General features: G+C 32.0%; 1 protein-coding gene and 1 long non-coding RNA gene across 2 annotated transcripts; one reads left to right on the top strand and one right to left on the bottom strand.

Moving 5' to 3' along the window:
- The first annotated feature begins 7,749 nt into the window (after nucleotides 1-7,749).
- Nucleotides 7,750-10,038, top strand: LOC110279478 (uncharacterized). The gene is made up of 3 exons (XR_008006989.1): nucleotides 7,750-7,904; nucleotides 8,010-8,134; nucleotides 8,221-10,038. It is a non-coding gene; the product is annotated as an uncharacterized LOC110279478 (long non-coding RNA).
- A 2,088-nt stretch (nucleotides 10,039-12,126) lies between these two features.
- On the bottom strand, nucleotides 12,127-13,131 carry LOC107480687 (F-box protein At3g56470-like). Its single transcript, XM_016100851.1, has one exon. The coding sequence runs from the start codon at nucleotides 13,129-13,131 to the stop codon at nucleotides 12,127-12,129; it is 1,005 nt and encodes a 334-aa protein (XP_015956337.1).
- Nucleotides 13,132-13,785: the final 654 nt, after the last annotated feature.

Below are 13,785 nucleotides of genomic sequence, written 5' to 3'. Positions count from 1 at the left end.
AGGCTGAAGTCTAAAACAGAAAAAATAGTATATAAATATTAAAAGCAACATGTCTGTACAACAAAAAAAAATTACTAGACTTTAGAATTAAAATAAATAATATATAAAAAATAAGTTGAAAATTCATGTACTAAATTAAAAAAAAGATATATTAGAATTTTAAAAAATAATATTAAATATATATTATGTATATAATATTAAAATTTAAATAAATTTTTATAGACAAACAAAAATAGAGTGACATCGGTAAGAAATCAATTCATCACCTATGACAACTATCCATCCTGTGGTTCAAAATCAACAGATTAAAAATATTTATATAATTTTTTATTAATAATTTTTTTATTGAAATATGTTACCTTATTATATTTAAAATATATTATTTGAAATAATTATATTATTTTAGCTAATATATATTATTTAAAAGAATATTTAAAATTTAATATTTAGTATTAAAAATATTATTAAAAAAATATTTTTAATTTTTCTTAAAATAACATTTTCTTTTTTGTTCAAATATTATGACAAAAAAATTTTACGTAGAGTGTAAGATCCATAATTTTTAAATAAATCTTATTATGAATTAATTTCAATTCATTTATTCATTAGAAATTCTATTTTTAGAAATTATTTTATTAAAGCTAATTTAATCAAAAATTAAATAAAATTTTGATAATTAATTAGAATTTTATCTAATTTCATAATTATTGAATTATTTTCTATATTCAAATTACAAAATTAGTAGTTATGGAATGACAAGAATTTTTATGTGATTTAATTCAAATAATTGATATTTCTATGATTTAATACTTTAAGTTTTAGGAATAAAGAAAATAAATCTTATTATCTTATAAATTCAATTAAAGAATTTGATTTCAAATCAATTAGTATTTTAATACAACAAATAATATTTTAAAATAATTTTGAGGATTAAATTTAATTTTAAATTAACACTCTATACCCTAATTTGATTAAAATTAACCAAATTCAAATTAATCCCAAAATCTCCAATTTTATACACAAACTCTAACCTTAATTTTACCCTAATCCTTACCCACACTCACCGCCACTCATCAGCACTCACCCTATTCCCCCTTTTCCCCAAACACATACGCAGCAGGCACAGAGAAAGAATGAAACGGCAGAAAGAAAAGGGAGAAAACGGGAAAAGAAAAGAGGAAGAGCAGAAGGGGGAAGAGAGGGAGACGGCACCGGTGGGCATCACTGCCACCGTCGCCGTTGTTGTGCTGTCAGGAGGGAGATCCGAGGAAGAGAGAGAGAGTGTGGAGTTGAGGGAGCAGAGAAACACGCCGCCACCTCCAGACGCCGTTGTCGCCGCCGTCGCCCTCATCCCGAATGGCCATCATCGCCGGTGCAGGGAGAGGAGTCGTCGCGCCACTGTAGCGCCGCCGCCACTGTTGGGTCGCCGTGCTGTCGTTTGAGAGCAGAGAGCGTGCGCAAGGAAGGAGAAGCCCTGCCCTCGTGTCCGTTGTTGTCTCTGCGGGTCCCTGTCGTCGCCGCCTCTGAGTCCGTCGCCGTCAAGCAGAGCGCGCACAGAGGAGAAGCCGTTCAAGCCACTGCCAAGTCACCATCGATGAAAATTCAACCGCCGTACCTCTGGTTGCCAAAAACTGCCGTTGGAGCCGCCACCTTCTTGGTAAACCCTAGCCCTGTTCTGGTTTTCTCTTATTGTCGGTCAAAATTCTAGTTACTATAAGAGTTGTTGCTGAGGTTGTTTGTGCCAGGGATTGTTTATCGCGAGTTGCTTTGTTGTACGCCGCTGTCAGAGCTACCATTCCACTACTACCGCCTTTGCTCTGAGCCGTTAATTGTAGCGAGTATTGTTGTCATGGCGGCTGCTCGGTTTAGTCACTCCTCTTTAGTACGGTAAGCTATTCTTTATTTCAATTTCGAACTCTGTCAGTCGTCATTGTTCTATTATATATTAAGACTCTGCGACGTTAATGCTTTAGGATCGAGGTCCGGTTGCTCCACGTTGGTGAATTTAAGTTACTGCTATGGGTGCGGACACCATGGAGTTGTGATTGCGATTGTTACCAATGTCGGGCCGAGAGGAAAAGAGTTCCAGTGACGTATTTGGTCTATAGTTTCGACTTATTGAGGTAGGGGTTTTTCTTAAAATCTAATTTATATTACAAAGTTGTGATAAATAGATATTGATTCAAAAAGAGGTATTTCTGTGATTATATTTGTCTTGTGGATATGATGGTTTGTTTGACTGAATTATTGGGTGTTTGATTATTTGAGTGAAGTACGGTTGTTGATAAGAAATGGATTTGAAAAGTCATTTACTTGATTATTATGAAAAGTGGTTTTTCTTGGTTTGAAGTTAAAGTGGTTTGACTTTGAGTCGGTCTGATTTTATAAATAATTTAATACTTGAGCTGGTTTGACTTTAAAAAGAATTTTATTATTTGGAATTGGTCTGATTTGAAAATACTTTGATACTGGAATTGGTTGAATTTTGGAAATGATTGAGAAAGGATTTGAGAAATATTTGGATGGGACCCAAAAAGGGTGGCCGTGTCCGAGTTTTAAAGGAAATGTTGCCGAAATTTTATAAAATTGAAAGTTTTATTTGAAGTAATTAATTAAAAAGATTTGTTTTTAAATATTCTATGTTTTAAGATTGATTTATTTATCAAAGAAAGAATTATGTTTTGAATTGGGATTGTTAATGAACGGGATGGAAAGAAGAATGATGAGGATTGATGAGGATTTTCCCTGAAATATAGTTTTTGAATGAATTTGGAAATGAGATTTGGATTGATGAATGATTATGATGTTGAGAATGTTGAGATATGATCTTTGAATTATTTATATGGCTTATGAATTTGAAATATCTGAGATACGAGGTTCCCTGGATTAAGTGCCGTGGCTTGCCATCACGTGTACCAGGTTGAAAACTCGATACTCTGTTGACCCTACGACATAAGTGTGACCGGGCACTATATAAATTCCCGGAAATGTTACCCCATTGAGCAATATTGATTATTTCAGAAAAAGCTATGCATAGACTCTTGGGGATGTACGTCGGGGGACAGTCTAAGGACAATTCAGACTTGTCGGGTTGGTTGGATAACCGACAGATGAGCCTCATCAGCCATAGGACAGGCATGCATGATATGCATTTGTATGCTTTGCTTAGGTTTGAACTTGTTTTGGTTTGCCTAATTGCTAAACTTTTCTTAATTGCTACTTGAACTATTTGCTGTAACTGCTTCCTACTTGTGCTTTCCTTGTCTGTCTTGCCTGTGTTTGTCCTGGCGTGTTGCATTTGAGAATGGACTTTGGTGCTGAATGAATGACTGTGTTGTTTCATTGCATGGTTGGTTTCTGATTGAGATTTGCTTATGAGAAAGGAAAGACTTTGGATTTCTGAAAATATTAAACATTGTTTCTTTGAAAAGGTTTTGAACGATTAGCTATTGGATTTTAAAAGGGTTCATAAGGCAATGATAATCATAGAATCTGAAAACAATTTTCTTATTGAATATCTTCTTATGACAACTTTGAAACTCCGTGGTGAGACCGTGTGGTTAGGTTCTCACCCTCCTACAGCTTTACCTTTTCAGGAATCAGATGAAGAAGCATTAAGAAGAGTTATACTACGTTTGGTTGTATTAATTAGATTATTTTCTCCCATCGTCTTTGTTATTACAAGTTTGTAAGAGGGATAGGAATTGTATGTTTTATACGTATATTATATTGAATTATTATATAAGGAGTCTTGTATATGAATCTATGCCTGCTTGTAATTTTCTTAAAATAAAGTATCTATTTCCGGTTTTCAAAGAAATCAGCGATACAGTATCGAGTTACAGGCTCCTATTCTAATATTTAGTATGTAAAGTAGTCGTAATACTCCTTGCTATCAGAGTAGCGCAGCCGGAAACATGATTTCTGATAGTGAGGGTGTTACATTATGGTATCAGAGTGTCCAAGTAACAAGAATTAGAGTTTATGCACATGACTGCCTATTAATTAACACTGTTAGTTTACCGTTGCATATCTGTTGATGTTAAGTCTGACCAACTTAATGTTGATGGCTTATGTGAACGGGGAAGTTAATGGGTTATTATAGGCGAATTGGAATTGATAAGTAATAGGTAACGCTTATCGCGCAGCTTGCAGACGTTAGGAATTAATTCTCGAGGATATTCTTTTATGTGTCTTGAAAATTCTACTGATGACTTTTAACTTGTTCTTCCACAGTATGCCTTGATAACCTTCATTTGAGGTTTCTTTTCAAAAAGTAGTTTGATTATTTTTCAACCTTGTTCTTTGTTGAAATACATTCTGTTTAATCCTAACTGCCTATGTTTATGTTTACTTAATTCCTTGGAGGATTTGTTTTTGTCTGTTCAAACTCTTTTTGATTCATGTACTCTTTTGTGTGATCTTGAAATTGTTTAATGCATCAAAAAGGTCTTTGAAATCTTTAAGAAATTGTTATTGATTGGGTTGTTTTTCTTAAAGAATTTTGTATTTCTTCGGATTAGTTGAGAACTTATTCGATTTGTCGTGTCTTGTAAAATTTTGTTCGAGTTCCTTGATTAAGTTCCTTTCTCAAAATAAGAGAGGGTTTCCTTACCTTTCAATCTTCTTGAATATTTTTTTGAGATTGTGATTTCAAAAAATAAATAAATAAATAGAATTTTAATTTTAAACTTTTTAAAAGAGATATTCGATTCTCTTAGAAGAAATTTCAATTCAATCCTCTCTTACTTGATTGTACCTATAATCATTCTTTAATTTTAATAAAGGTGCTTTAAATTTTGAATATTTTTATTTATATGTATTTTTGAAACCATACCTTAAATTTCCCTTTTAAACAAAATTTGAAATTCCTTTCAATTTGACCGTGATTTCATTATATACTCCTAATTGACTAAATGCTTGAATATCTTTTGAGATTTCTGAAGAATTACTTTTGATCCTTAATTCAATTAAATTTTATCTTTCAAATTTCATATAATTTGTCTTTATCTCAGAAATAGTTTTGGCGAAAAACAACTTGATTTCCTACCAATCTCGCTTTGTTTTTATGCAAATTCTTAATTGATTATGTAAAGTACCTTTCAAGGTTATCGAGAAAACATTTCATTCTTAGCCTGGCTAATTTTCATTTCACAAATCTTGTATAATTTAGTTCGACTTGAATTTGTTTTAACGTGACGCAATATTTACGTTTTCGATGATTCTCTTGAATTTTGTAAAACAATTGTCCTGTTCTCCTCTAAGGTTTCTATTGGAATTCTTTGAAATTAAAATTCTTTTCCACTTGCATTTTGATTCTTCCTTCTGGTATCTTCGTGACTTTTGACCATTCTTATTTGTTGGTGATTTGAACCATTCCTTCATATTCTTGTGAACCTTGTGCTCCTCCAATTTGGTTTTAGTTTATTTTGATCTAATTTATCACTACCTTTTTCTTGTTTTCTTTGGAGTTCCTAAATTCAATATTTCTTGTTAGGATACGAAATAACTCTTTTGAAACGTTTTCTCGTGCCTGTACATTACTGTTTAGTTGTAATCCTATGCCTTTTTTCGAATTCATGTGAATCTTATCTTTGTCGCTTGTTCTTCTCTTACTGAGAATTGTATCTCTTTGAACATACTTGCGCTTATCTATTTGAAAATTGTTTTGGTACGACACGAATCCTTGAATCTTTAAAAATGTTAAGTGTTCCTTCTAATTAGGTGGTATAGGTTTATGCGTTTTAATCATGCCGTGTCATTTGTCCTTTTTCTCTTCTTGAGATGTAATTTATATTTCTTTACTTCACAATCTGTACTTTATGCATATCTTGATCTATCTACATTTCTGACTTTGTTAAAACTTACAACACGATTGTTAATCTTATGTTCCTCCACAAACTATGAACCCTATTATTAATTTGAAGTCGGTCTGCTGTGATGTGTTACTATTGGTTTCGATCATTTCTCATCTGTAAAATCTCATACTTCTTCGACTCAGTTTGAATCTATTTAAGACTAATGTATTTTTTTTCTTCTTATTGACCCTGTCGAATTTCTTTGATTCAAGAATTATCCTCGAAGTTGCTAAATGATTCCTTTTCAACAAACTTCATTTCTTGTACATCCTTGTTACCTCCAATTTAATTCATTCTTCCAAATTCTTATGAGTACTGTCTTGGTTACCTGTCCTTCCTTTCTAAAATCTCGTGATCTTCTGAGTGAACTCGATATATGTGTTAGTATCATGTGCGATCTTAGATATGGTAAGTAATACATTAGTCCTTAGGACACGATTAGCAAAAGTGGAAGGTAAAGCTTGTAAGTGTACGATGCCACAAGATGTTATGGAGCTTTGTTTTACGCGAAAATGTTTTGTTGACATTGGACGTTTGACCGATAGTGAATTTGCAAATCTTTGATGAGATTGAGAATTTTAAATTGGGAGTTTTGACGATGAATTATGTTAAAGTGTGGGAAGTTGAAACCTTGAGGCTTGATATGAAAGCTAGTTATCACCACGGATGTGTCAAAGGTGTGCAGTAGAATGGAATCATGAAGTTACGAAGTAAGAATGTTTTTGGGGAGTTATAAGTAAGTTCGGAAGCGCCTAGTAATTAATTAGTTAAGGGAACAAAAGTGTTGATTGCATTGTTTTTTGCAAATATCTATCTTGAAAATTTGCATGTTAATGTGTTTCAAATTTTGATAGAGTATTGACACCATGTAACCCTTTTTCTTTTGAGCCTATCTTGTAACTTCTACTTTACACCATGCTTTTCCTTTATTTTTAAGTCTTATGGTTTAGCTACTAATTAAAATTTTATATATATATGCGCCAAGACTTTTTACTTTTCTAAAATATTCAAAAGTAAAGTACTAAAATTATGTAATATTTTATGTATTATATTACTTAAATTTTCGAGGACGAAAATTTTTATAAGGTGAGTAGAATGTAAGACCCAGAATTTTTAAATAAATCTTATTATGAATTAATTTCAACTCATTTATTCATTAGAAATTCTATTTTTAGAAATTATTTTATTAAAGCTAATTAAATAAAAAATTAAATCAGGTTTTGATAATTAATTAGAATTTTACCTAATTTTATAATTATTGAATTATTTTCTATATTTAAATTACAAAATTAGTAGTTATGGAATGACAAGAATTTTTATGTGATTTAATTCAAATAATTGATATTTTTATGATTTAATACTTTAAGTTTTAGGAATAAAGAAAATAAATTTTATTATCTTATAAATTCAATTAAAGAATTTGATTTCAAATCAATTAGTATTTTAATACAACAAATAATATTTTAAAATAATTTTGAGGATTAAATTAGATTTTAAATTAACACTCTATACCCTAATTTGATTAAAATTAACCAAATCCAAATTAATCCTAAAATTTCCAATTTTATACACAAACCCTAACCTTAATTTTACCCTAATCCTTACCCACACTCACCGCCACTCATCAGCACTCACCCTATTCCCCCTTTTTCCCAAACACATATGCAGCACGCACAGAGAAAGAAAGAAATAGCAGAAAGAAGAGGGAGAAAACGGGAAAAGAAAAGAGGGAGAGCAGAAGGGGGAAGAGAGGGAGATCCGAGGAAGAGAGAGTGTGTGGAATTGAGGGAGCAGAGAAACACGCCGCCACCTCCAGACGCCGTTGCCGCCGCCGTCGCCCTCATTTCGAATCGCCATCATCGCCGGTGCAGGGAGAGGAGTTGTCGCGCCACCGCCACTGTTGGGTCGCCGTGCTGTCGTCTGAGAGCAGAGAGTGTGTGCGAGGAAGGAGAAGCCGTTCAAGCCACTACCAAGTCACCATCGATGAAAATTCAACCATCGTACCTCTGGTCGCCAGAAACTGCCATTGGAGCCGCCACCTTCTTGGTAAACCCTAACCCTGTTCTGGTTTTCTCCTATTGTCGGTCAAATTCCTGGTTACTATAAGAGTTGTTGCTAAGGTTGTTTGTGCCATGGATTGTTTATCGCGAGTTGCTCTGTCGTACGCCACTGTTGGAGCTACCATTCCACTACTGCTGCCTTTGCTCTGAGTCGTTAATTGTAGCGAGTATTGTTGTCATGGCGGCTGCTCGGTTTAGTCGCTCCTCTTTAGTATGGTAAGCTATTCTTTATTTCAATTTTGAACTCTGTCAGTCATCGCTGTTCTATTATATGTTAAGACTCTGCGACGTTAATGCTTTAGGATCGAGGTCCGGTTGCTGCACATTGGTGAATTTAAGTTACTGCTATAGTTGCGGACACCATGGAGCTGTGATTGCGATTGTTACCAATGTCGGGCCGAGAGGAAAAGAGTTCCAGTGACGTGTTTGGTCTATAGTTTCGACTTATTGAGGTAGGGTTTTTCTTAAAATCTAATTTACATTACAGAGTTGTGATAAATAGATATTGATGCAAAAAGATGTATTTCTGTGATTATATTTGTCTTGTGAATATGATGGTTTGTTGGACTGAATTATTGAGTGTTTGATTGCTTGAGTGAAGTACGGTTGTTGATAAGAAATGGATTTGGAAAGTCATTTACTTGATTATTATGAAAAGTGGTTTTTCTTGGTTTGAAGTTAAAGTGGTTTGACTTTGAGTCGGTCTGATATTATAAATAATTTAATACTTGAGCTGGTTTGACTTTAGCAAGAGTTTTATTATTGGAATTGGTCTGATTTGAAAATACTTTGATACTGGAATTGGTTGAATTTTGGAAAGTGATTGAGATTTGGAAATGATTGAGAAAGGATTTGAGAAATGTTTGGATGGGACCCGAAAAGGGTGGCCGTGTCCGAGTTTTAAAGGAATGCTGCCGAAATTTTATAAAATTAGAAGTTTTATTTGAAGTAATTAATTAAAAAGATTTGTTTTTAAATATTCTATATTTTAAGATTGATTTATTTATCAAAGAAAGAATTATGTTTTGAATTGGGATTGTTAATGAACGGGATGGAAAGAAGGATGATGAGGATTGATGAGGATTTTTCCTGAAATATGGTTTTTAAATGAATTTGGAAATGAGATTTGGATTGATGAATGATTATGATGTTGAGAATGTTGAGATATGATCTTTGAATTATTTATATGGCTTATGAATTTGAAATATCTGAGATACGAGGTTCCGTGGATTAAGTGTCGTGGCTTGCCACCACGTGTACCAGATTGAAAACTCGATACTCTGTTGACCCGACAACGTAAGTGTGATCGGGCACTATATAAATTCCCCGGAATGTTACCCCTATTGAGCAATATTGATTATTTGAGAAAAAGCTATGCATAGACTCTTGGGGATGCACGTCAGGAAACAGTCTAAGGACAATTCAGACTTGTCGGGTTGGCTGGATAACCGACAGATGAGCCTCATCAGCCATAGGACGGCATGCATCATATGCATTTGTATGCTTTGCTTGGATTTGAACTTGTTTTGGTTTGCCTAATTGCTAAACTTTTCTTAACTGCTACTTGAACTATTTGCTGTAACTGCTTCCTACTTGTGCTTTCCTTGTCTATCTTGCCTGTGTTTGTCCTGGCGTGTTACATTTGAGAATGGACTTTGGTGCTGAATGAATGACTGTGTTGTTTCATTGCATGGTTGGTTTCTGATTGAGATTTGCTTATGAGAAAGGAAAGACTTTGGATTTCTGAAAATATTAAACATTGTTTCTTTGAAAAAGGTTTTGAACGATTAGCTATTGGATTTTAAAAGGGTTCATAAGGCAATGATAATAATAGAATCTGAAAACAGTTTTCTTATTGAATATTTTCTTATGACAACTTTGAAATTTTGTGGTGAGACCGTGTGGTTAGGTTCTCACCCCCCTACAGCTTTACTTTTTCATGAACCAGATGAAGAAGCATTCAGAAGAGTTATACTACGTTTAATTTATATGTTGTTGTATTAATTAGATTATTTTCTCCCCTCATCTTTGTTATTACAAGTTTGTAAGAGGGATAGGAATTGTATGTTTTATACGTATATTATATTGAATTATTATATAAGGAGTCTTGTATATGAATCTATGCCTACTTGTAATTTTCTTAAAATAAAGTATCTATTTCCGGTTTTAAAAAAAATCAGCGATACAGTATCGAGTTACAGGCTCCTATTCTAATATTTAGTATGTAAAGTAGTCGTAATACTCCTTGCTATCAGAGTAGCGCAGCCGGAAGCATGATTTCTGATAGTGAGGGTGTTACATAGAGCTCGTTAGCAAAAAAAGAAATACTCTTAATTATATATTAAATAGAATAATTATTTATTAGGCTCATTCTTATACAAATAAAATTTCTCTTAGTTTTATATCTTTAATATTTTATACCAATTATTTAAATATAATTGTATTTTAATTTTCATTCGGTACACCTTGAGGATAATTTGAAATAAAAGATAATGAACTTTTGTAACTGGCATGTATTCTGTGCTTTGACTGCCATCATCATTTGAGAATTATGGTGCCTTCTTGGAGATCGGGGTTCTTCTACAGAATCGATTTTTCAGACTTTAAAGGTCATTAATGGAAGAGGTGGAAGGGAATGGGTTCAAGAGAAATTTGTGGCTAACCAGAACGATAGTGAAAGGACCACCAGCAAATAAAACAGTGAAGATGTTTGAAGACATGGCATCGAAAATAACAGAGTAATGAAGAATTCGATCAAGTTTTTCTGAGTACTTTTGTGGTGTAAAAGTAGTCCTGTGTTAAACGAGGGAATTAATTTTTTTTGTCAATGTCAATTTGTTTATTCAGCCCATAACAAAAAAAACAATAATAATAATAACAATAAATAAATAAATTTAATTTACCTGATAATTTTTTATAGTAGGCTAATTTTGAAAGAGTGCTGCACTCTCTACTTTATCTGGAGTGCACTAGCTTTCGCTAGTAATATATATTCTTTATACTTAAACTAAATATTAATTAATCTGTAACGAATCTCAATAATCAAGTAAAAATTAGAAATTAACATGATAAAGAACTCAAAAATATCCAGTAGTATTAGAAAATATCTAATTCAATTTCAATTATACTTAAACTAAATATTAATTAATCTGTATTGATCACGAATCTCAATGATCAAGTAAGAATTAGAAATTGACATGATACAGAACTCAAGAATATTTAGTAGTATTAAAAAATATCTAATTCAATTCCAATTTAAAAATCAAATAAGTCGTATCTTACTAGCTGAGGTTATGCTAAAAATTACTGGTAGAGAACCGAAATAACTAGTTATAGACTTATAGTAGGCATAAAAAAGCTAAATGAAATAAGTTCTTTTTATACGTACATTCACAGAACACTTCCGTAAGTTTGTAAGAAAATACAATCGAATAGAAGAAAAGAAAAAAAATACTATTTGAAAAATATAATTGAAATTTGTGGATTTATCAATCATTGTAGACGAACAAAAAATAAAGTAATATCGATAAAAAATTAATTCATCATCTATAACAATTATTTATTGTGATTCAAAATTAACAAATTTTTTTAGCATTTCATAAATTGAGTAAAATAATTCAAAAAAAATTTTAAATTTTTTTATTTCTAATTTCTAGAATATTTCTATCTCTTCTTTCTATTCTAAAATAAAAATCTTGAAAAATCCAATGGTAACTAAATCTAATGGTAATTAGTTACGGACAATATAGGCTGATTATCTTCGTTATAATATTCAGCACTTGTAAATATTTTTAAAAGAAAATTACATTAAATTAAAATGAGATTGAAATAAAATATTTGAGACAAAAATAAAACTTAATTCAAATATTAAAAACTATTAACATTAATTTATTCAGAGTTATAATCTATGCAATAAACACCTAAAATTTTCTTAATTATTATTTGAAATTGAAATAAAGTAATTGATTTCAAATTCATAAAAGTAAACCTACAAATTTAACAAAGTCAACAAACCTAAGATAGTGTAATCATTTAGATAAACACAAAAAAACTATTATAAAATAATTAAAAATTTAATATGTACTCAATTTTTTTCAAGTAATATTAAAATTATTTTTCATCCTAAATTATAAATTTTAACTCTTAATTCTAAATTTTAAATCCTAAATTTTCTAACAAAATAAAAAAATCAAAATATAATTTTTAAATCACCAAGTTTGATGAGGAGATACTTGGAAGTATCTAGGTTGAATCCATACTGCTTTTAAGTTACAGGTGCGGCTATCACATCCTTCTTGTGGATCTAGAGGAGGGAATACTTTTTTCTCTTTGTAAATTACGCCGCACTGAGTAGGATCATTTTGTACTCCAAATTTAGTTCCACATGTAGAAATAGACCAAGTAATAGAAGATGAATCTGATCCAAAATTGTTCTTCATTCGATTGATAAAGGACAGTAAAGCTTTTTCCGTCTTCCATGTTACATATTTAACTGGTTTCTTATCACCTAACCACGATTCATCAAATTTAGGTTCCGTACCCTTAGAAACAGTCAACAGAAGATATAATTTCCATGTCACCTCTCCATCAACCGAAATAAATGTGAGTAATTTAGATGAATCATGAAAAATATGAAAAACACCATTGTGATAAATAGCCATATCAAGTTCACCAGAACACGTTTCATGTTCATACTCCAACCATTTTTTATAGCCTCGGAAAAGCAACCGTACCTCCAATTTGCTGCTACTTTTAGCATTGTTCTTGGTGGCTACAGCCACAATGCAATCCTGGCGAGTAGGAGCAGAAGAAAAAGTTGCCACGTATGATTCCGGTAGCTCCAATAAAGGATAGTTTGGAAGATCGATTCTTGTTCTGGAGAAAGGACAGAAGAAAAACATGGACCCCTTGTTGAATAGAAGTAACCACCCTTCAATAGATGCCATGCAAATTGCTCCATCCAATTCCTCAAATCTGAGTTTGTAAGAAATCCCCATGTTGCCTCTGCTTTGCAAGATACAGATAGGAGAGTCTTCGCCATAGATGAGCAACCATGGATACCCGTGCATGGATTCAACCGCAGCTGTGGACCATGTGGAAGCAGAGCGCCAATCCCTGCAAACGGCACGGAAGCTGAGAAGATCGATGAGTCCTAGCTCATCCGCAACGAGCGACAGAAGATCATGAGGAAGATCGCTAGCGCCTCCTGACATTTTAACTTGGACGGATCGATCTCGAAAGCAATCTGAAACATCAAAATTTTGTTGATCGAAAGAATGGATGCATATTCACTTTTTGATTCAGTGACGATGATTTGAGAAAGACATTTATTTACTTTTATAGAGGATATAGCTAAGAGTATAAGTCAATTTCATTCTGTATTAGTTTGCGATCCAAATTTAAAATACAACGAACATAAAACATCATATCGGATTTTGTTGGATCTAATTTTTAAAATGAATCAAATTTAATTTCAAAATTATGGGATATTTTTTTTACAAAACATAAGAACCAAAATTTGTTAAATGAGGAATCAAAAATATATTTTGAAAAACAAAAGAATTTAAATTTAATATCATTGTTATCTAAAATTTTTTAAATTTTTTATTTTAAATCTTACTAAGTCCTTTTTTAGTATGACCTAATTTATTCAAGCCCAAACTATATTTGTCATGATATAATAATCAATTTGGATTTGTCTAAACGATAAATTCTGCTTCAAGGTATGTTCATGGACAATTATGTGTTGATTTTGTTCAATTTTGTACTTACTTCAAGGTATGTTCATGGTTTTAATGTTTTGATTTTATTTAATTATAGACTGCAGAAGCTCATTGCTCATTCTTTGTATGGATAAATGATTATGT

Source organism: Arachis duranensis, chromosome 3 (genome assembly GCF_000817695.3).
Source record: "Arachis duranensis cultivar V14167 chromosome 3, aradu.V14167.gnm2.J7QH, whole genome shotgun sequence".
In the NCBI taxonomy this organism is placed as follows: Eukaryota; Viridiplantae; Streptophyta; class Magnoliopsida; order Fabales; family Fabaceae; genus Arachis; species Arachis duranensis.
The sequence above is the reverse complement of the archived record's forward strand: the minus strand, read 5'-3'. Positions and strand labels throughout refer to the sequence as shown.

Coding starts and splice junctions, on each gene's coding strand:
- LOC107480687 (XM_016100851.1), bottom strand. CDS start 13,131: ATGTCAGGAGGCGCTAGCGATCTTCCTCATGATCTTCTGTCGCTCGTT.